The sequence below is a fragment of the Macaca fascicularis genome, chromosome 10, assembly GCF_037993035.2.
Source record: "Macaca fascicularis isolate 582-1 chromosome 10, T2T-MFA8v1.1".
In the NCBI taxonomy this organism is placed as follows: Eukaryota; Metazoa; Chordata; class Mammalia; order Primates; family Cercopithecidae; genus Macaca; species Macaca fascicularis.
The window spans coordinates 90,535,010-90,555,245 of NC_088384.1; the positions used below are offsets into that span (position 1 = coordinate 90,535,010).

The 20,236-nt window shown below is 40.5% G+C and overlaps 1 protein-coding gene across 10 annotated transcripts in view; it reads left to right on the forward strand.

Annotated features, from left to right (window-relative positions):
* The window catches only part of ITCH (itchy E3 ubiquitin protein ligase), a 137,832-nt gene extending 123,127 nt beyond the window's left edge, over window positions 1-14,705 (forward strand). For 9 of the 10 annotated variants that reach the window (XM_074005092.1, XM_045362790.3, XM_074005088.1 and 6 more), the window contains 3 exons: window positions 2,027-2,123; window positions 7,741-7,813; window positions 10,986-13,823. In XM_074005092.1, the coding sequence (XP_073861193.1) occupies window positions 2,027-2,123; window positions 7,741-7,813; window positions 10,986-11,085 (270 nt within the window). In that variant the 3' untranslated portion in view covers window positions 11,086-13,823. Of the gene's footprint in view, window positions 1-2,026; window positions 2,124-7,740; window positions 7,814-10,985 lie in introns of all 10 variants that reach the window. The other variant, XM_005568767.5, reaches the window with a different exon arrangement.
* Window positions 14,706-20,236: the final 5,531 nt, after the last annotated feature.

Genomic DNA, 20,236 nt, shown 5'->3' on the forward strand with positions numbered 1-20,236 from the left:
GGCAAAATTTAAGAGCCATGATTTAGGATCATAATGGTACCTCTCTAAAAATGTCTGCCGTAAGCATAGTAAATGATGTTCAACATCATTAATCATTAGAGAAATGCAAATCAAAACCACAATGAGGCTGGGTGCTGTGGCTCACACCTGTAATCCCAGCACTTTGGGAGGCCGAGGCGGGTGGATCACGAGGTCAGGAGATCAAGACCATCCTGGCTAACATGACGAAATTAGCCAGGCGTGGTGGCGCATGCCTGTAATCTCAGCTACTTGGGAGGCCGAGGCAGGAGAATCACTTGAACCCAGGAGGCAGAGGTTGCAGTGAGCCAAGATCACACTACTGCTCTCTAGCCTAGGCGACAGAGCGAGACTCCATCTCAAAAACAAAAATGAAAACAACACAATGAGATATCACATCATACTTAGTATTATTTTTAAAGTGGAGAAAACAACCATTGCCAAGGGTGCATTGCTGGTGATAGTGTGAAATACCACACCACTGTGGAAATAGTTTGGTGGTTCCTCAAAAAGTTAAACATAGAATTAACATAAGATCCAGGAATTCCAACCCTTGGTATACAGCCCAAAAAATTGAAAGCAGAGACTCAAACAGATACTTGTATACCAGTATTCATCATCCATTTACCCACACAAAATGTGGTATATACATATACAGATGCTCCTGGACTTGTAAAGGAGTTTTATCCTGTACATCCATCATAAGTCAAAAATATCTTGAGTTGAATATTATTCAGTGCTAAAAAGTAATGAGATTTTTGGTATGTGCTACAGATAAGCGAAGTAAGCCAGACACAAATGGACAAACATTGTATAATTCCACTTACATGAGGTTACTAGAATGGGCAAATTCATAGAGGCAGAAAGTAGAATATGGGTTACCAGAAGCTGCAGGGAGCAAAAATGGGAAGTTGTGTTTAATGTATACATAGTTTTTACTTGGGATGATGAAAAAGTTGGAAATAGTGTTGATGGTTGCACAACAGCGTGAATGTACTTAATGTTATTAAATTACACTCAAAATGGTTAAAATCAAGAATTTATGTCATGTATATTTTACAACAATTTAAAAAATTAAATTTAAAAATCTGCTATACATGTAAAGAAATTCATATGAGAAACTTAAAGATAAACTGAGCTTCTATAACAAGTAAGGTTACAATTGTAGGATAATTGATAATAGTACAATAGGATAAAAATTATTCCTTACAAAAAAGTTTTTGGTTGAGGCAAAACAGTTATACTACAGGCTAGAAACATTCTCTAGAAACCTTTTGTTTTGAGTCAGAATTGTATGAAATAAAAACCACATGATTCTAGCTATGTGTAGCTGTGCCAAAACCTAAAGAACATTGAGAAGAGGAGGTTATTGGGATATATCCTGCTTCAGAATTCTGTGAATTTCATTAAAGTTGTTTATTAAACCAAAAAGTCTATACTGACTCAAGGTCTCTATCCTGTGTAGCCACATGAATATCCTATAGGACAGGCAGATCTGGGGCTGGGGGGTGGTGGTGGGATGGGGAGTCACAGGAAGGGCTGCCCTAGAAGAGCTAATCTTAAAACTTCATGAGTAAGGAGCTCTTGGTCTCAGTCCATCTTACTTTTTATATATCCCTTTAAGTATATTGTCCTAAGAGTTATATAAGGAAAGGTTGCTGGGGCTTTGATAAACATGGAAATGGCCCTCCATCCATAGTGTTGGGTTAAGTAATTATCTAATGCAGTGGACACCAGGGGTTCCTTTAAGATTTGAAATGAGCTAGATACAGTGGCTTGCTCCTATAGTCCCAACTACTCTGGAGACTGAGGCGGGAGGATTGCCTGCTGCCCAGGAGTTAGAGGCTGCAATGAGCTATGATTGTACCACTGCACCCCAGCCTGGGCCACAGAACAAGACCTCACCTCTAAAAAGAGTAAAAGATCTGAAATCATTATTTTTCTTTCTTATTTAGTGTGCCGAATGTAACATATGACATATATATCTCTTTAAATATACTTTTAACAGTTTGTTAAAGAAATTGATAATGAGAAGAGAATGAGACTTCTACAGTTTGTTACTGGAACCTGCCGATTGCCACTAGGAGGATTTGCTGATCTCATGGGTATGTATACAGGATCACTTTTCCTATACAGAAAACTGTTTATCATGCTGCTTTACGTGAATGTGTATACAGCGTATCAGAAGCAACAAAGACAAGGATAACCATTTTCTTAACTATTCCCAGTTAGCGTGGATTTGTATAACCTTTAAAATAAGTTTTAGTCCTTACCTCTGTAGAAATTTTTAACCCTCAAGCTAGAACCCACAGCTAACTCATTAGGACAGCAGTCTTCTGTATGTAAATCTGTTCATTTAGTGATTTGCCAAACATGTGTCTCTTATGAGTCAATCATTATTGGTTGTATTATTTAACAATGTGAGAAGATCATTGTATAATACAATAGTGGATTGTAGTTTCTGTATTGTGTTTAAAACCACTCTTCCCTGGGAGACAGGGAGTTCTTTGAGATATGGATTCATATCTTCTTCATCTTTTTATTTTTTGCCCCTGGCAAAGTGCCTGTTACACAGCAATCTGCTGCTTAAAATGAATATTGAGATGAGTGACTGTGGCAATATTTACTTTGTTACCAAACAATAAATTATTAAAGTAAATTCAAGTATTTCCTTAATACCAACATTATCCCAAGTACCATAGGAAGATACACAGAGAAGTTATGATCCCTAAGCCTGCTTCAGGTGAAGCAGAGTTAAAATTAGGAGAACTAAGCAGGTAATTTTGAATACAGAGCATGGAACCAGTTTAGAAAAGACTTTAAACCAGATCAAAAGAATTTGGTTATTACTGTGAGGGTATTGGAAGCTGTGGAACTTTTTGAAGAGAGGAAAACTTGCTCAAGCTGCGTTTAGGAAGATTTGATAGGAAGATACAGGGTGGATTAAAAGATGGTGAGGGCCTAGAGATAAGAAGAAATCGTTGCAGCAATGATGAGAACCTGATCTCAGGAGACGGAAATAGAAAAGAGAGGGTAGATGCTAGAGAAAGTTCCAAAGGTAGAAACAGGTAGAGAGCTTAATAGAAAATGAAGTGTAAGAGAGGGGTATCAGCAATAATTGTCATGTTATAGAACATGGAACAATGGAGAAGTCAGGAAGTATAAAGAGTATGCATGGTTGTAGATGTTGGGGAGGATGCTGAGCAGCTTAGAACCTGCTGAATTTAATGTAACTGCCAGAAAACCAAGTAGAAAACCCCAGGGGAGCAGCTGTAGAGGTAACAATATATGAGTTAGAGTTAAGAGGAAACAGAAGAAGTTGAATCATCAGAGCAGTGACATTTGATGCTGTGAGAATGTGTGGTCTCGGGCAGAAATAGAATACAGAGAGGAGTAGAAGGCTAATGCCTAGAACCATCTGCATGTAGGAATAAGACAGAAGGAAATAGCCTAGGCCAGGCCCAGCCTTACGCCTGTAATCCCAGCACTTTTGGAGGCCGAGGTGGGTGGATCGCTTGAGCTCAGGAGTTTGAGAACAGCTGGGGCGACGTGGTGAAACCCCGTCTCTACTAAAAATACAAAAATTAGCTGGGTGTGGTGACGCACACTTGTAGCCCCAGCTACTCAGGAGGCTGCGGCAGGAGAATCGCTTGAACCCGGGAGGAGGCAGAGGTTGCAGTGAACTGAGATCACACCACTGCACTCCAGCCTGGCGACAGAGTGAGACTTCATCTTAAAGGAAAAGAAAAGATGGAATTAGCCTGGAAACCAATTTAAAGGAGAGACCAGAGAATGAGAAGAAGAAAGAAATAGCATACTGTCTGAGAAGCAAGTAGAAGTGCTGCAGAGCACTTCTTCAGTGCTGCAGAGAGGTCTCAGAAGGGTGACTTCTAGGAAAGTTTTTGTTAGAAGACAGAAACAGTGAGATTGTAGTTTGGAGAATTTTAGAGGCTATCTAGTTTATTTTGTTTGTTTTAGTTTCAAATCTTTATTCTTTTTTACTTCTTAAATTGTTCTTAATTGACAAAATTGTACATATTTAGGGGTACAGTTTTTATTTTGATACATGTATACAATATGTAATGATCAAGTCGGGGTAATTAGCATATCCATCACCTCAAACATTTATCAATTCTTTCTGTTGCGAACATTCAAAACTCACTTTTCTAACTCTTTATAAACCTACAGGCCAGGCACAGTGGTTCACACCTGTAATCCCAGCACTTCGGGAGGAAGTGAGACAGGAGGAACACACAAGCCCAGGGGTTTGAGACAAGATTGGGCAATATAGGGAGACCCTGTCTCTACAGAAAATTTAGAAATTAGTTGAGCATGGTGGTACACGCCTATAGGCCCTTCTATTCAGGAGGTTGAGGTGGGAAGATCACTTGAGCCTTGGAGGTGAAGGTTGCAGTGAGCCAAGGTCATGCCACTGCACTCCAGTCTCAGTGACAGAGTGAGAACCTATCTTAAAAATACATACCCTGGACGTGGTGGCTCACGCATGTAATCCCAGCACTTTGGGAGGCCAAGGCAGGCGGATCACCTGAGGTCAGGAGTTCAAGACCAGCCTGGCCATCGTGGTAAAACCCCTTCTCTACGAAAAATGCAAAAAAAAAAAAATATATATATATAGATATAGATATATTTATTTATTTATTTATTTATTTATATATATACACACACACATATATATACATACACACACGCAATAAATTGTTGTTGATTATAGTCATTGTATAGTGCTGTAGAACACCAGAACTTATTCTTCCTGCCGATCTGTACTTGTGTATCTATTAACCAACCTTTGACTCTCCCCTCCTTCCTGCCACCCTTCCGTAGTAATCACCGTTCTACTTTGTACTTCTATGAGATTGGCTTTTTTAGCTTTCACATGAGTGAGAGCATATACTCTTTATCTTTTTGTGCTTGGCTTATGTCACTTACAATGTCCTCCATGTTCATCTATGTTGTCATAAATGACAGAATTTTGCTCTTTTAAATGGCTGAATAGTATTCCAGTTTGTTTATATACCACATTACATTTTCTTTATCCATTTACCTGATGATGGACACGTAAGTTGATTCCCTATCTTGGCTCGTGAATGGTGCTGCAGTAGACATGGGAGTGCAGATGTCTCTTTGACATACTGATTTCCTTTTCTTTAGATAATACCCCATAGTGGGATTGCTGGATCATATGGTTGTTGGGAGTCTGAGATGGGTAGACCTCTTAAGGCCAGGAGTTTGAGACCAGCCTGGCCAACATAGTGAAACCCTGTCTCTACTAAAAATACCCAAAAAAAAAGAATTTTTTTTTTTTTTTTTTTTTTTTTTTTTTGCTGAGAGTGGTGGTACGTGCCTGCAATCCCAGCTACCTGGGAAGCAGAGGTTGCACTGTAGCCTGGGTGATGGAGCAGTACTCTGTCTCAAAAAGTTAATAATAATAATAAGAAGAAGAATTTACATCCCCTCCAACAATATATGAGTTCCTCTTTTTCCACATCCTTGCCAGCATTTGTTATTTTTTAATCTATAACAGTCATTCTAACTGACGAGTGATGACCCTTCATTGTGGTTTTGATTTGCATCTCTCTGGTGATTAGTTACATTTAACATTGTTATTTTGAGAGATCTATTTAGCTCGTATCCCATGTTTTAATGCATTGTTTTTCTTCTTTTTTGCTGTTGAGTTCTTGTATATTCTGGATATTCTTTGTTGGATGAATAGTTTGCGGATACTTTCTCCCATTCTGCAGATTGTGTCTACGCTCTGTTGATGTTTCCTTTGCTATGCCAAAGCTTTTTAGTTTCATATAACCCCATTTATCTATTTTTTGTTTTGTTGCCTGTGCTTTTCAGGTCTTCTTTATGAAATCTTTGCTCAGGCTGGGCACGGTGACTCATGCCTGTAATCCCAGCACTTTGGGAGGCCAAGACGGGTGGATCACCTGAGGTCGGGAGTTCAAGACCAGCCTGACCACGGAGAAACCCTGTCTCTACTAAAAATACAAAACTTAGCTGGGCATGGTGGCACATGCCTGTAATCCCAGCTACTCAGGAGGCTGAGGCAGGAGAATCGCTTGAACCTGGGAGGCGGAGGTTGTGGTGAGCTGAGATTGCCCCACTGCACTCTGCTATAAAATACTGAGTAGAGGCCGGGCGTGATGGCTCACGCCTGTAATCTCAACACTTTGGGAGGCCAAGGTGGGTGGATCACTTGAGGTCAGGAGTTCAAGACCAGCCTGACCAGCATGGCAAAACCCCATCTATACTAAAAGTAAAAAAATTAGCTGGGTGTGGTAGTGTACATCTGTAATCCCAGCTACTCTAAGGCATGAGAATTGCTTGAACCCAGGAGGCGGAGGTTGCATTGAGCCAATTGTGCCACTGCCATCCAGCCTGGGTGACAGAGTGAGACTCGGTCTCAAAAAATATATATATAGAGTAGAGAGAACATGCAGAGTGAGTTAATTTTATGTGTTGAACACCACAGAATAATTTTAACTTTTAACTGTCTTTTTTTATAATGTTTCCTGTATTACTGGATTTTTTACGTAACTACTTGTGAAAATAATTCAGTGTTATTAAATACAAAAGCACTAACAATTTATATTAGGTATACTTAGTATACTCGGTTTAGTCAGGTGGGACATGAGAAAATTCTTTGTGTCTGACAGTGTCACATATTGCAGAACAGTTAGTGTTCCTGCCCCCTTCTAATTAAAATATCTAGTAGCACTACTAATCATTGAGACCAACAATAAATGCTTCCTAGGGAAAAGTAATGATCTTTTAGAAAACCAGTGTTTTTATGATCACTATTCACAGCTATCTCCAGCAGCAGGTAAATGAGGGGCAAGAATTTTATGTTTATACTTGTATCTGTTTTTGTAAGGGTATGCCCTACAGGACCTGTAAGTTCTAGCATTAATAATATGGAATTCACTAGGATGTTTACATTTCACAAAGTTTTGTCAATTCTGTATTTAAATCAAGTTTTATTATAGTTTCCTTATTGTGTTTCAAACTACTAAAAGTAAGCTTTTTCAATGTTCTTGTGTAAGCTTTTATTAATCATAACAATGTGTTATTCTGGCTAAAGAATGCTAGATGAAACTGCATTTTTCTCCTCTGGGGCTTATATTAACAAACTAGTTGTCAAACTTTTACACTTACCAGACTCACCCAGAGCTTGTTAGAGCACATATTGCTGAGCCTCACCCCGAGTTTCTTTTTGTTTATTGGTTGGTTTTGAGTTTTTTGAGGGTTTTTTTTTGAGATAGGGTCTCATTCTGTCACCCAGGTGAGAGTGTAGTGGCGCAATCGACTCAACCGCATCCTTGCTGCGCAGATTCAAGCAATTCTCCTGCCTCAGTCTCCTGAGTAGCTGGGATTACAGGCATATGCCACCACATTTGGCTAGTTTTTGTATTTTTAGTAGAGATCAGGATTCACCACATTGGCCAGACTGATCTTGAACTCCTGACCTCAAGTGATCTACCCGCCTTGGCCTCTCAAAGTACTGGGATTACAGGCATGAGCCACTACACCCAACTCAGAGTTTCTGAATTAGTAAGCTGATGTGTGGGGCCTGTGGATTTATGGTTCTAACAAGTTCCCTCATGATGCTGATGCTTATTGGATTGGGGAACATTGGATTGGGGAACACAGTTTGAGATCCACTATACTAACAAAGTTTATGATTTCATTATGTTTTAGGGAGCAATGGACCACAGAAATTCTGCATTGAAAAAGTTGGGAAAGAAAATTGGCTACCCAGAAGTCATACCTGGTAAGTACAATCAAAAAGGATAGAGAAAACAGCTTTTGTCCAGTTATCTGTAGCTATTTAAAGCCAGCTAGAAATTAAAAATGATACTTAGTAGATTTAGAGAGTAGCACCGCCATCATAGCAATCCAGTTTAAGAGCATTTTGTTCACCCCAATGTGATTCCTTACAACTATTTGCAATCAATTCCTTTTTTTACATCTGAATTTTTTTTTAATGTGGGATTTAGAGTTATTTTCATTTTTCTCTGAAGGCAGCAAAAGAAGTCAAAGTTAGGAGACCTGCGTCTAACATCATGACCACAAATATTCTCATTTGAAATCTAATTACATTTCTAAAAATATAGAAAACTAAATCTAATCCTAATCTCAGAGCAAATATATTAATGTTTTGGAATTCAACCTAATGTCAACAATATTTGAACCTTGCTTTGTGGGATATATTTTAGTGGTCACATATGGTCCTTACTGGATATCTGACCTCTTTACTGTTTTATTGTCTATTCCTTTTTGTTTTTATACATATGTTTTATACATACATGTAGTGTTCAAATAACAATTTTATTGATATATAATTTACATATTATAAAACTCACCTTCTTAAATTATGCAGTTCAGTTCAGTGGTTGGTTTTGTTGTTGTTGTTGTTTGAGACGGGGTCTCACTTTGTAGACCAGGCTGGAGTTCAGTGGCTTGATCTCGGCTTACTGCAACCTCAGCCTCCCAAGCAGCTGGGCCACCCGCCACCATGTCCATCTAATTTTTGTATTTTTAGTAGAGACAGGGTTTTACCATGTTGGTCAGGCCAATCTCAAACTCCTGACCTCAGGTGATCCACCCACCTCAGCCTCCCAAAGTGTTGGGATTACAGGCTCCAAAACATTTTTTTTCACGCTCCCAAAAATCCATGTACCCATTAGCAGTCACTCCCCTTTTATCCCCTATGTAGCCCTTGGTAACCTCTAATCTACTTTCTGTCTCTGTGAATTTTCCTATTCTGGGCATTTTATATAAAATGAATCATACAATAAATATATAACTTTCCTTTTTTTTTTTTTTTTTTTGGAGACAGTCTCTCTCTGCCACTCAGGCTGGAGTGCAGTGGCGTGATCTCAGCTCACTGCAACCTCTGCCTCCCAGGTGCAAGCAATTCTCCTGCCTCAGCCTCCCAAGTAGCTGGGACTATAGGCATGCACCACCACGCATAGCTTAATTTTTGTATTTTTAGTAGAGACAGGGTTTCACCACGTTTGCCAGGCTGGTCTTGAACTCCTGACCTTGTCATCCACCCGCCTTGACCTCCCAGAGTGCTGGGATTACAGGCATAAGCCACTGCCCCCAGCCAAATATACAACCTTTTGTGTGTAGCTTCTTTTACTTAGCATGTTTTCAAGGTTCATCTATGGTCTAGCATATACAGTATTTCATTCCTTTTTAAAATTGTTGTGTTTAATATACATAACATAGAATTCACCATTTTTAAGTGTGTACAGTTCAGTGGCATTAAGCACATTCATATCATTATGCAGTCATCACCATCACCTATCTACAAAAATTGTTTCTTTTGTTGAGACATGTCTCACTCTGTCACCCAGGCTGGAGTGCAGTAGCTTAATCTCCACTCATGCAACCTCCACCTCCCAGGGTCAAATTATCCTCCCACCTTAGCCTCCCAAGTAGCTGGGATGACAGGCATGTGCTACCACACCTAGCCAACTTTTAAACTTTTTGTAGAGACAGAGTCTCACTTTGTTGCTCAGGCTGGTCTCAACCTCCTGAGCTCAAGCAATACTCCTGCCTTGGCCTCCCAAAGTGCTGGGATTACAGGCCATCGGACTAGACCTAAAACTTTTTTCAAATCTTGTAAAATTGAAATGGTACCTATTAAAGCAGGGGTCCCCAACTCCTGGTCCCCAGCCTGTTAGGAACTGGCTGCACAGCAGGAGGTAAGCGAAGGGTGAGTGAGCATTACGCGCTGAGCTCCACCACTTGTCAGATCAGCAGAGGCATTAGATTCTTATAGGAGGAATAACTCTATTGTGAACTGTGCATGTAAGGGATCTAGACTGCGCATTCCTTATGAGAATCAATGACTTGAGGTGGAACAGTTTCATCCTGAAACCACCCTCCTCCCCACTCCCATCCATGGAAAAATTGTCTTCCGCAAAACCATTCCCTGGTGCCAAAAAGGTTGGAGACCACTGCTTTAAACAATGACTCCCCGTGACTCCCTTTCCCCAGGTCCTGGCAAACGTCATTCTACTACTGTTTCTATGATTTTTGACTGTCTTTAGTACTTTATAAGTGTAGAATCATATCTTATTTGTCCTTTCATGACTGGCTTATTTCACTTAGAATAGTATCTGTAATTTTCATCCATGTTGTAGCATGTGTCAGCATTTCCTCCTTTTTAATGCTGAATAATATTTGATAGTCTGAATATACTACATTTTGTTTATACATTCATCTGTCCATGGACATTTAGATTATTTCCACCTTTTGGCTGTTTATGCTGCTATAAACATATGTATACTGTGGTAGAATATAGATATATCTGTCCATGGCCCTGCTTTCGATTGTTTTGGGTATATACCCAGAGGTGGAATTCCTTGATCATGTAATAATTCTATTTTTAATTTTGGGGGGGAATCTCACCATACTGTTCTCCATAGTGACTACACTGCATTATAGTCTTACCAGTAGTGTAGAGGGGCTCAAATTTCTCCACATCCTCATATCCTTTTCAGCTCTTGTTTTCTTCTGGTTTTTTTGTTGTTGTTGTTGTTGTTTATTTTTTTGTTTGTTTTAAATAATAGCCATCCCAATAGGTGTGAAGTGGTATCTCATTGTGGTTTTTATTTGCATTTACCTAAGGATGTTGAGCATTTTTTTCATGTGCTTATTGGTCATTTGTATGTCTTTGGAGAAATCTCTATCCTTTGCCCATTTAAAAATATTGTTGAGTTTTAAGTTTTTTATATATTTCGGATACCAGTCCTTTATCAGATATATAATTTACAAATATTTTTTCCCATTTTTGGGTTATTTCACTTTCTTAATGGTATCCTTTGAAGCACGGTAGTATAATTTTGTGCTTCTATAGTAGTGTTATACTACACTACTCATTTGATTCTTTGCATATTTCCTTTTCTAAAACTAACAATTCTTGCTTTTAGTTTTAATCGCCTGGACCTTCCACCATACAAGAGCTATGAGCAACTGAAGGAAAAGCTGTTGTTTGCCATAGAAGAAACAGAAGGATTTGGACAAGAGTAACTTCTGAGAACTTGCACCGTGAATGGGCAAGAACTTATTTGCAATGTTTGTCCTTCTCTGCCTGTTGCACATCTTGTAAAATTGGACTATCGCTCTTTAGAGAGTTATCTGAGTGTAAGTAAATTAATGTTCTCATTTAGATTTATCTCCCAGTGATTTCTACTCAACATTTCCAGAAATCAGGTCTGCAAATGACTAGTCAAAACCTTGCTTAATATGAGATTTTAACACAACAACGAAATCTGCCTTGTCTTATTCCACTAGTTTGTTCCTTTAACAACAATTCTGTATATGTGTCAAAAGTCTCACTTGGGAGTAGTTTTTTTTCTCTTAGAGATTCTGCAGATATACAGGGAAGTCCTTTGGTAACTGCAATATACAAGATCTGCCTATTTAACCTCTTGGTAAGAGGCATTTGTTAAAAGTGGAAGCTTAGCCCAGCTTCTGGGGATGTGAGCAAAATTCTGGCTTGTGTTCTCCCTCTCATTTTAGTCTGACTTGACTATTGTTTTTCCTTTCTGGAGCATGAATCCATACATCATTCCTGGAAGTGATGCAAGACTCTTGCATCTCTACAAAGTAGTTTTGTCAATTTGAATTCAGGGAAAAGTTCTTCACAGCCTACAAATGACTTCATTTGGAAGTTTGATTGTTTCAGTTACCTGGCAAATATTACACTTTACAATGTTAACACTGTGATTCCTTCATTGTTTTAAGAAGTTAACCTAGGGCCGGGCATGGTGGCTCATACCTGTAATCCTAGCACTTTGGGAGGCCGAGGCAGGAGGATCCCTTTAGCCCAGGAGTTCAAGACCCGCCTGGGCAATATAGGGAGACCCTGTCTCTTTTGGGGAAGGGTAGGGGGAGAAATAAATAAATAAAAGGAAAGAAAAAGTTAACCTAGAATTAGAATTAATTTAACTGAATTCATCTAAGGATGTCACTGGTGATTTTTATATGTTCCTCTACATAATTGATGCTTTATAATTTTATCATAATCCAACAACTTCATTTATATTTAATTGTTAAGGAGTTTAAGACTAGAAAGACTAGAGTGTTTTCTAGTCCAAATAGAGGTCAGTGAAACAGCTTTTGACATCAAATTTTCATTTGAGAGGGAAAGCTGTGGTACTGGCTAAAAACAAAGGAAGATAACATCCAGTAACCACAGGAATATATTCTCTGTGAATTAAAAGTCTTCAAAGTTATCATTTCTCTGACATATGTTGGAGTAGTCATTTCCATTCTTTACATTGTCATGAACTGGATTGATACCCCTCATCTGCAATATTCTTTTCACCCCTAAAATTTTTAACAGGGTTTCCTTTTTTTCTTATGACTATTTAAGTTTAGATTGCTCCATTATTAACTGATTAATGCACTTTGAAGTTCTCTGGAATTAATTATTTTAACTTGGCCTAGCTTTGACTGTCAAGATGGCTGTTATAAATTTGACTTCATTGGCAGTGGAATAAAGCCTAAGCCAGCTGAGTCCCTATCATAGCTGAACCCTGAGGACAGCCTCATAGCTCATGTATCAGGGACTTTTGCTACATTTCAGAGGCATAGCATGAACAACTAATATTAAACCAAGAACAAGCAGCAGAACCCTGTTCCATATGGGAAAAACAAAACAAAACAAAAAACAAAACACTTTTTTGTCCCTAATGTTCTTCCTTTTTACATCCTGGAACAACAATAAAAACATTTTTTTTAAACTTGTCTATCTGTACTCCAAGACACTGCCATCATAAAGCAGAGACTTACATGAGTGAAAAGGTTGCCTCATCAAGAAACTCAGTGTAAATAGGGAGACTAGGCTCTCCCCAGCTCTGTGGTTTTTTTATTTCATGTACCCCAGGAAATACTGTGTGGTTTCTAAAATCCCTGGTTGTTAAAAGTAGGGACTCTGCCTTTTTGTTAGTAGGGGAAAAAAAAAATGCTATTGCTTTGTCTTACAGAGCGAATGTCTGCCAACTGCCCATTCATTATATTAGTCTGAACTTGGTAATATATGGCTAATGAAGATTAAGCCCTCTATAAAGACTTCCTGTTGAGGTGAATTATCATACTGAAATGTAGTTACCTACAATATTTACTAGAGATTTATGAAATTAAATTAAGCGATAATGTAAGAAAATAGATTTTTTTGGTTCTATATAATGCTTCATGATTCATTTAGGGACCTAGAAATATTGTGTGAAAATATATAAATATCACCCAAAAGGCTTTCTGCCCTATATTTTTAAAATACAGAATAGTTATATTTGAAATAGCCCTGGCCCTAGTTCTATAGGGCTCGGCTATTTAATATTTTTATGGAAGAAGTGTTTAGTTCTGGAAAAGGTAAATGCTTGTATATATTTTTGCAGCCTGGGATCTCCCTACTCCATTTTTTCCTTTAATTTAAGTGGCCACATGTATATGTCTTCCCTGCTGTGTTAGGAAAATGGGGGCTGGATATCCCAAGAATCAGAGGTTATATAAAAATATTGCAAATAGACAGAAGACATAAATATCTACCAAATGCTATCTTAAATTTTGGTCCAAACTGAACATATGGAAATAGATTTGTTATAAGTATTTACTTAGAGCTTTTTCTTAAATCTGAACTAAATTGCTTTTAGAATTCTTTTTCTTTGTACGCATTGTAAATGCTAATAAATCCTGTTAATTTTTTTTTTTTTTTTTTTTTTTTTACTGCATGTTACATTGAAATAAAAACAAAGTAAAATGAGCAATTGCCTTATTCTTCTGCTCTTTTGCAGGGGGTGGGGGTTGGGGAAGACAGCATTCCACAGCCTGGTCAGGAGGGAAGGACCTCACTTGTTTCATCAAATGGAGTGGTTTAAAACTGATCAAGCAGCTCATAATAATGAATTCCTGCTCTGTCTTTCATTATCTTATGTCAGAGTGCAGAAAAACATCATTTCATAAGACTTACAATAACTCTATTTAAAATTCAGGTATTGTGCTCGGGAGGCTGAGGTGGGAGGATCCCAAGAGTTCAAATCTAGCCTGGGCAACATAGTGAGACCCTGTCTCTTAAAAAAACAAAAAGACATATTCAGGTACTGGTTTTTCATCAAGAGATTGACATACCAGTGATCAAAAATTTTAGTGAAACTTGACTCAACTATACACAAAGTTCTCATCCTAAATGAGCTATTTCAGTCAAGCCCACTCTACCACTTTTTACTTATCTGGTTAATAATACAAAATGTTGTCAGGGTTGACTCATGGAATTAAATTTTTCCTCTATTTTTATATCCTTCCCTGTTTTGGATGTAACTTCATCTTTCTAAACTCCTTTAGAGTTAACTACTTCTATTTAGTATTGTTGGTATCTCCAGCCCCCCTCCTTTTTTCGTTTTTCTTTTAGTTATTTACTTTGTTTGTATATTTGCTTTTATTAACTAAAAACGGAATTGACAGCACAGGATTGTATATTACTGTATTAAGAGTACTTTTGTTTTCTTGATCTGTTACTTTTAATACTCAGGTAATGCTACAAATATTACAGGGAGTTAAATGCTTTTATAAAGTTCCTTCAGTGGTTGCTACACTTGTGTTTTCCTACAAGATATAAGACTGTTCATAATTAAACTTTTTTGGTCCTTCATTTGCATGCCTTTCCATTAGTCTTGGGTAAGGAGGGGTCTCTTTCCTCTCTCCCTGACCCCACCTTCTGAGAAGACTTATATGTGACCAGGTCACATAGATTTCTGCTTTCTCTGCTTTTTTAAGTGGCAGGTTACAGCCTGTCTGGATTGTGATATTGTTCCCGGACCAAATCGAGGGTCGGACTGCTTATTCTTGTAGCCAAATAATGAGGTGCAGATGAACTGGGAAAAGAGGGAGTTTATTTCTGTATCCAGGTATGGGGAGAAGGCCAGGAAATGATCCCAAGACCAACTCAAAACTACAGAGTTTTCCAGAGCTTATTTACCTTATAAGCTGTATGTCTACGTGTGAGTGTGCATTCATCTAAAGACAAGTGATTCACTTTTTTAAATCTGTAAATAAGATCTGAGTCCCAAAAACCTTCCTCTGGAGCCTCAAGTACATTTACTTAATCTAAATGGGTCCAGGTTCTGGGGTGATTACCCTTATCTTGTCTCCTGCTAAATCATGGAGGTTTGGGGAGTTCCTTCAGACCCCCCAGTAAACTTGTTTGTGGAGGCCTTCAGACCCTCAATAAGTCCCTTCAGACTCCCAATAAAATTTGTTTAATCCTAAATGGGTCCTGTTAAAAATTCCTTTGTTACCTTGTCATGCTTTAAGGCCCAGAAAAGGCCTGGGCAAAACCCTTGGTGGGCTTTTGTTACATTCCAGCCTTTGTATAAGGGCCCTGACTCAGCTTTTAATATTTAACTTAACCACTCAGTGTTGAAACAGTTGTCATGGAGGCCTGCGTTATTGAGATCTGGCCTGCCACAATATGGGTAGAAAAAACTAGAAAGAGCTGTGCAGATGAGATTGGATTTGATGCCCATGTTGAAGATGAAGATATCTGCAGGGGCCATCAACCAACATGAAGGCCTCCATATGAATTGCTTTTCTGAGACAACTAAAAGACCAGGACCACACGCATGAGTGCTGAGTAGAGAATCACCAACTAGCTAACTGTCAAGACTGTTACCAAGACTGTTCGCAACAAGCTGACCTGGTTACCAGCTTCAGTAGACCTTTTTCTTATTAGGAAACTCAGGTGATTATGCTCTCATTTAAAACAGAACCAGTGGAGACAGACTAAGGGAAGAGGAATTTTTTTTTTTTTTTTTTTTGAGACGGAGTCTCACTTTGTCGCCCAGGCTGGAGTGCAGTGGCCGGATCTCAGCTCACTGCAAGCTCCGCCTCCCGGGTTTACACCATTCTCCTGCCTCAGCCTCCCGAGTAGCTGGGACTACAGGCGCCCACCACCTCGCCGGCTAGTTTTTTTTTTTGTATTTTTAGTAGAGACGGGGTTTCACCATATTAGCCAGGATGGTCTCGATCTCCTGACCTAGTGATCCGCCCGTCTCGGCCTCCCAAAGTGCTGGGATTACAGGCTTGAGCCACCGCGCCCGGCCGAAGAGGAATTTTTTAATACGGCTGAGCTTACATGGACTAGAGGACAAAAACTGCAGGCCCCTCCCAGGTCCTGAGTAGTTAGTAGACCCTATCCTGTTTATTCTGTCCAATGGAAGCTGCTAGAATGCCCTAGTTTCATTGTGGCTTAGAATAAGGGGGAAAATATGCCCCACTAAGTAAGGGTCAATCGTCATTAAGTAATTGTTCTTACTGACCATTGGCTCTCATCCAGAACCCTACAAAGCATCAAACTGGGACTCAGCTGTGACTGACTGGCTGTTCTCTGGACTTTTTAAGTGTCTGTCTCACATTATGTAACTCCAGTACAGGAGCTGCTGTCTCTCCCAGCCCATTTCAGTTGTCGATTCTTTCATATTTGTAGGACTCCTTTGTGATCAGGATATCTGGAGTGAGGAGCCAGGGGAATCTTCATGGTTGGCAAGGAAAAGAGGGCCTTAAACATAAACCCCAGAAGGACACTGTTGATCCCTTATGCACAGGAGTCTGTTAATAAGCAAAGAGTGGCTATAGACAAGAGGATTTCCTCAAAGCACCCCACAGGGAGGGACCTTGAGAATTTGTAGTCATACTTGAAAGATCACTAAAAACAGCCCTCTTGTGATTTTTCTTCTAATTCAGACCTGTTCTTCTATTTGTCTTCCATATCATAGCAACCAGTACCACACCCATATTCACTTAATACCAAAACAACTGTCAACATTTATCACTATGTGCAGGACACTGGTAGATACGCTATGTGCAGTGTCACTTAGTCTTCCTGTTGTTGAGTATGATTATATCTGTTTTACAAGAAAATAGAGGCTCAAGATGATTCAATCATGTCCACAACTATTAAGTAGAAAGAGTACAGATTGGAATCCAGGATGGTTTGACTCTATAAAGCATGCATACTTTACCATTTTGTTGTGCTGCTACTTACCACAACACTGGGAATCTAATATGACCAATTTTGCCATTCCATTTAATTTGTCTCCAAATCCTATTCCCAAAACTTTTTTTTTTTTTTTTGAGGTGGAGTCTCGCTCTGTTGCCCAGGCTGGAGTGCAGTGGCACAATCTCAGCTCACTGCAACCTCCGCCTCCCAGGTTCAAGTAATTCTGTCTTAGCCTCGTTAGTAGGTATGATTACAGGCGCCCACCACCACCCTGGGCTAATTTTTTGTATTTAGTAGAGATGCGGTTTCACCGTGGTCTTGATCTCCTGACCTCGTGATCTACCCACCTTGGCCTCCCAAAGTGCTGGGATTACAGGCATGAGCCACCACGCCCGGCCCCAAAACTTTTTAAAATCCCTTCTCTCAGAGTTTACAACATTGCCACAGCCCACATGCTTCCTTCCTAATCTGGCTGACCATAATGGCATCCTGTCTTCATTTTTCCATCCTCCCTGCTCCAGTATATCTTCCGTGCTACCTCAGGATTATCTGTGGAAGTCCTGTCTCATGCCTCCTCTACCTAAAATCTTACAGTGGTTTCACCATTACCACAGTATAAAACTTTTTTTTTTTTTCTTTTTTTTTTTTGAGACAGAGTCTCATTCTGTCACCCAGGCAGATGGCAGTGGCGCAATCTCAGCTCACTGCAGCCTCCGCCTCCTGGGTTCACGCAATTCTCCTGCCTCAGCCTCCCGAGTAGCTGGGATTACAGGCACACACCACCACGCCCAGCTAATTTTTTGTGTATTTTTAGTAGAGACGGGATTTCACTATGTTGGCCAGGCTGGTCTCGAACTCCGACCTCGTGATCCGCCCGTCTCAGCCTCCCAAAATGCTGGGATTACAGACGTGAGCCACCGCGCCCGGCCAAAGCTCTTAAAGCTTGTAAGCCTGCCACTCCGGGACATTCTTGGTCCTATTCCAGCTCCTCCTCCATTCTCATTTTGACTCCCATCATATGAACTATTGGCCATTCTCTTTTTTGCTTCTGGGATTGTAATCTTTTAAAATCCTTTCATTCCTCTCAGTCTGGTTCTCCATGGGCAAGAAGGTGGTGATTCTTCCAGGGCTTGTCTTCCAGGATGTTTTAGGGTCCAGTCTCTGCAGCACTTTTTCCCCTTGCTAAATGCTTTCCTAATGTTTCCAGCATTCAATAGAAATTCCTTTGGATCCAGTCCTTTTAAAAATTTATTTTGAAATAAGTTTACATTTACAGAGCTGTTGCAAAAATGGTAAGAGTTCCTGCACAGTCTTCCCCCAGCTTTCTCCAATGTTATGATCCCACATAACCATGCTAGTAGAATTACCAGAAATAATAAATTAACACTGGTAAAATAACACTAAACTACAGCCCTTACTCATATTTCACCAATTTTCCCACCAATGTTATTTTGCTTTCTCTTTACTCTTCTAATCTGTGACAGTTCCGCATTCATTCCTTGCTTTCATGACTTTTAGAGATTTTGCGGGGAGTACAGGTGTCTTGTAGAACATCCCTCACACTGGGTTTAGTGAAGTTTTCTCATGGTTTAAGGCTTTGCGTTTTTGTGGAAAATGACTTGGAGGTAATTTGCCCTCAACGTATTTTTATCGGGGCACAAGGCATCAATATGTCCCCTTTCCAGTAATACTAACTTTGATCTGATTAAGGTGGTGTCGGCTAGGTTTCTTCGCAGTAAAGTCAATCCTCTTAACATGCAGACACCCCTGGAAGGAGAACCAAATCCTTCCTCACTGAAGAGCAGCTACCGTGGAATGAAACTTTGGAGTTAGATCATCGTTGAATCCAGCAAGCTACAGTGCCTGGGAGAAACAGCATTTATAAAGTATCGGGGTTACCGATACTTCCATGAAGCTACGGAGATAACCTATGTGCGTGTTCAGCACAGTAATGTGGCACAGGGTTCACTAAGCTGCAGCACGTTTTAACAGAAGTTATTCTTACTAGAGGACCCAGAAACGTTTGTGACCTGCGGGAATAGAATGTTAGAGAGCGGAAACCGGGACAACATTGGGCTCTGGGAAGAAGAGTCCCCCTTTCAGAGGTGAGAACAAAATAGAGAACAAAGATGTGAAGTGGCTTCTGCTACGTAACGCGGGGCGGGGCTGAGCTCGGATTCGAAAGACTCCCAGGCCAGCCGGGCGCGGTGGCTCACGCCTGTAATCCCAGCACTTTGGGAGGCCGAGGCGGGCGGATCACAAGGTCAGGAGATCGAGACCACGGTGAAACCCCGTCTCTACTAAAAATACAAAAAATTAGCCGGGCGCGGTTGTGGGCGCCTGTAGTCCCAGCTACTCGGGAGGCTGAGGCAGGAGAATGGCATGAACCCAGGAGGCGGAGCTTGCAGTGAGCTGAGATCCGGCCACCGCACTCCAGCCTGGGCGACAGAGCGAGACTCTGTCTCAAAAAAAAAAACAAACAAACAAAAAGAAAGACTCCCAGGCCAGCCCTAACCAATTCATCTCCGAGCTTGCACGGCATCTTCCCCGGAGACTCCAGAGGTACCTGACTCCAGCCCCACCCCCGACCTGCCCGAGCCCAAAGCGCATTTTGGCCCTGGGCCTGTCTCTGCCTCAGTCAGGGCGCAAAGGGGGTCTCAGCAACGGTCCCACTTGCCTTCATACTCTCCCACCACGCTCCACCCAGGGACTTCAGAGTCAGCTTAGACCTCCATTGAGAGCTAAAAGCCTCTTCCGATACCGAGAACCAGCATTTTTTTTTTTTTTTTTTGAGTCAGGGTCTCTTGCTCTGTCGCCCAGGTTGGAGTGCAGTGGCGCAATCTCGGCTCACTGCAGCCTCGAACTCCTGGTCAGGCGATCCTCCCACCTCAGCCTTCGGAGTAGCTGGGACTATTGGGGCGCGCCACCATGCCCGGCTAGTTTTGTTTATTTTTTAGTAGATAAGGGGTCGCTCTCCATGTTGCCCAGGCTGGTCTCGAACTCTTGGACTCAAGCAATCCTTCCGACTGTCCTCCCAAAGTGCTGGGATTACAGGCGTGAGTCACCGCGTCCAGCCAGAACCAGCATCTTTTCTGCACGGCTGGAGTTGGGAATTTTTCGCAGCTTAGCGTTCCGCTTCTTAGCTTTTTGCTTTCCCACAGTGGAAAGCAAATTTTCCAAGAG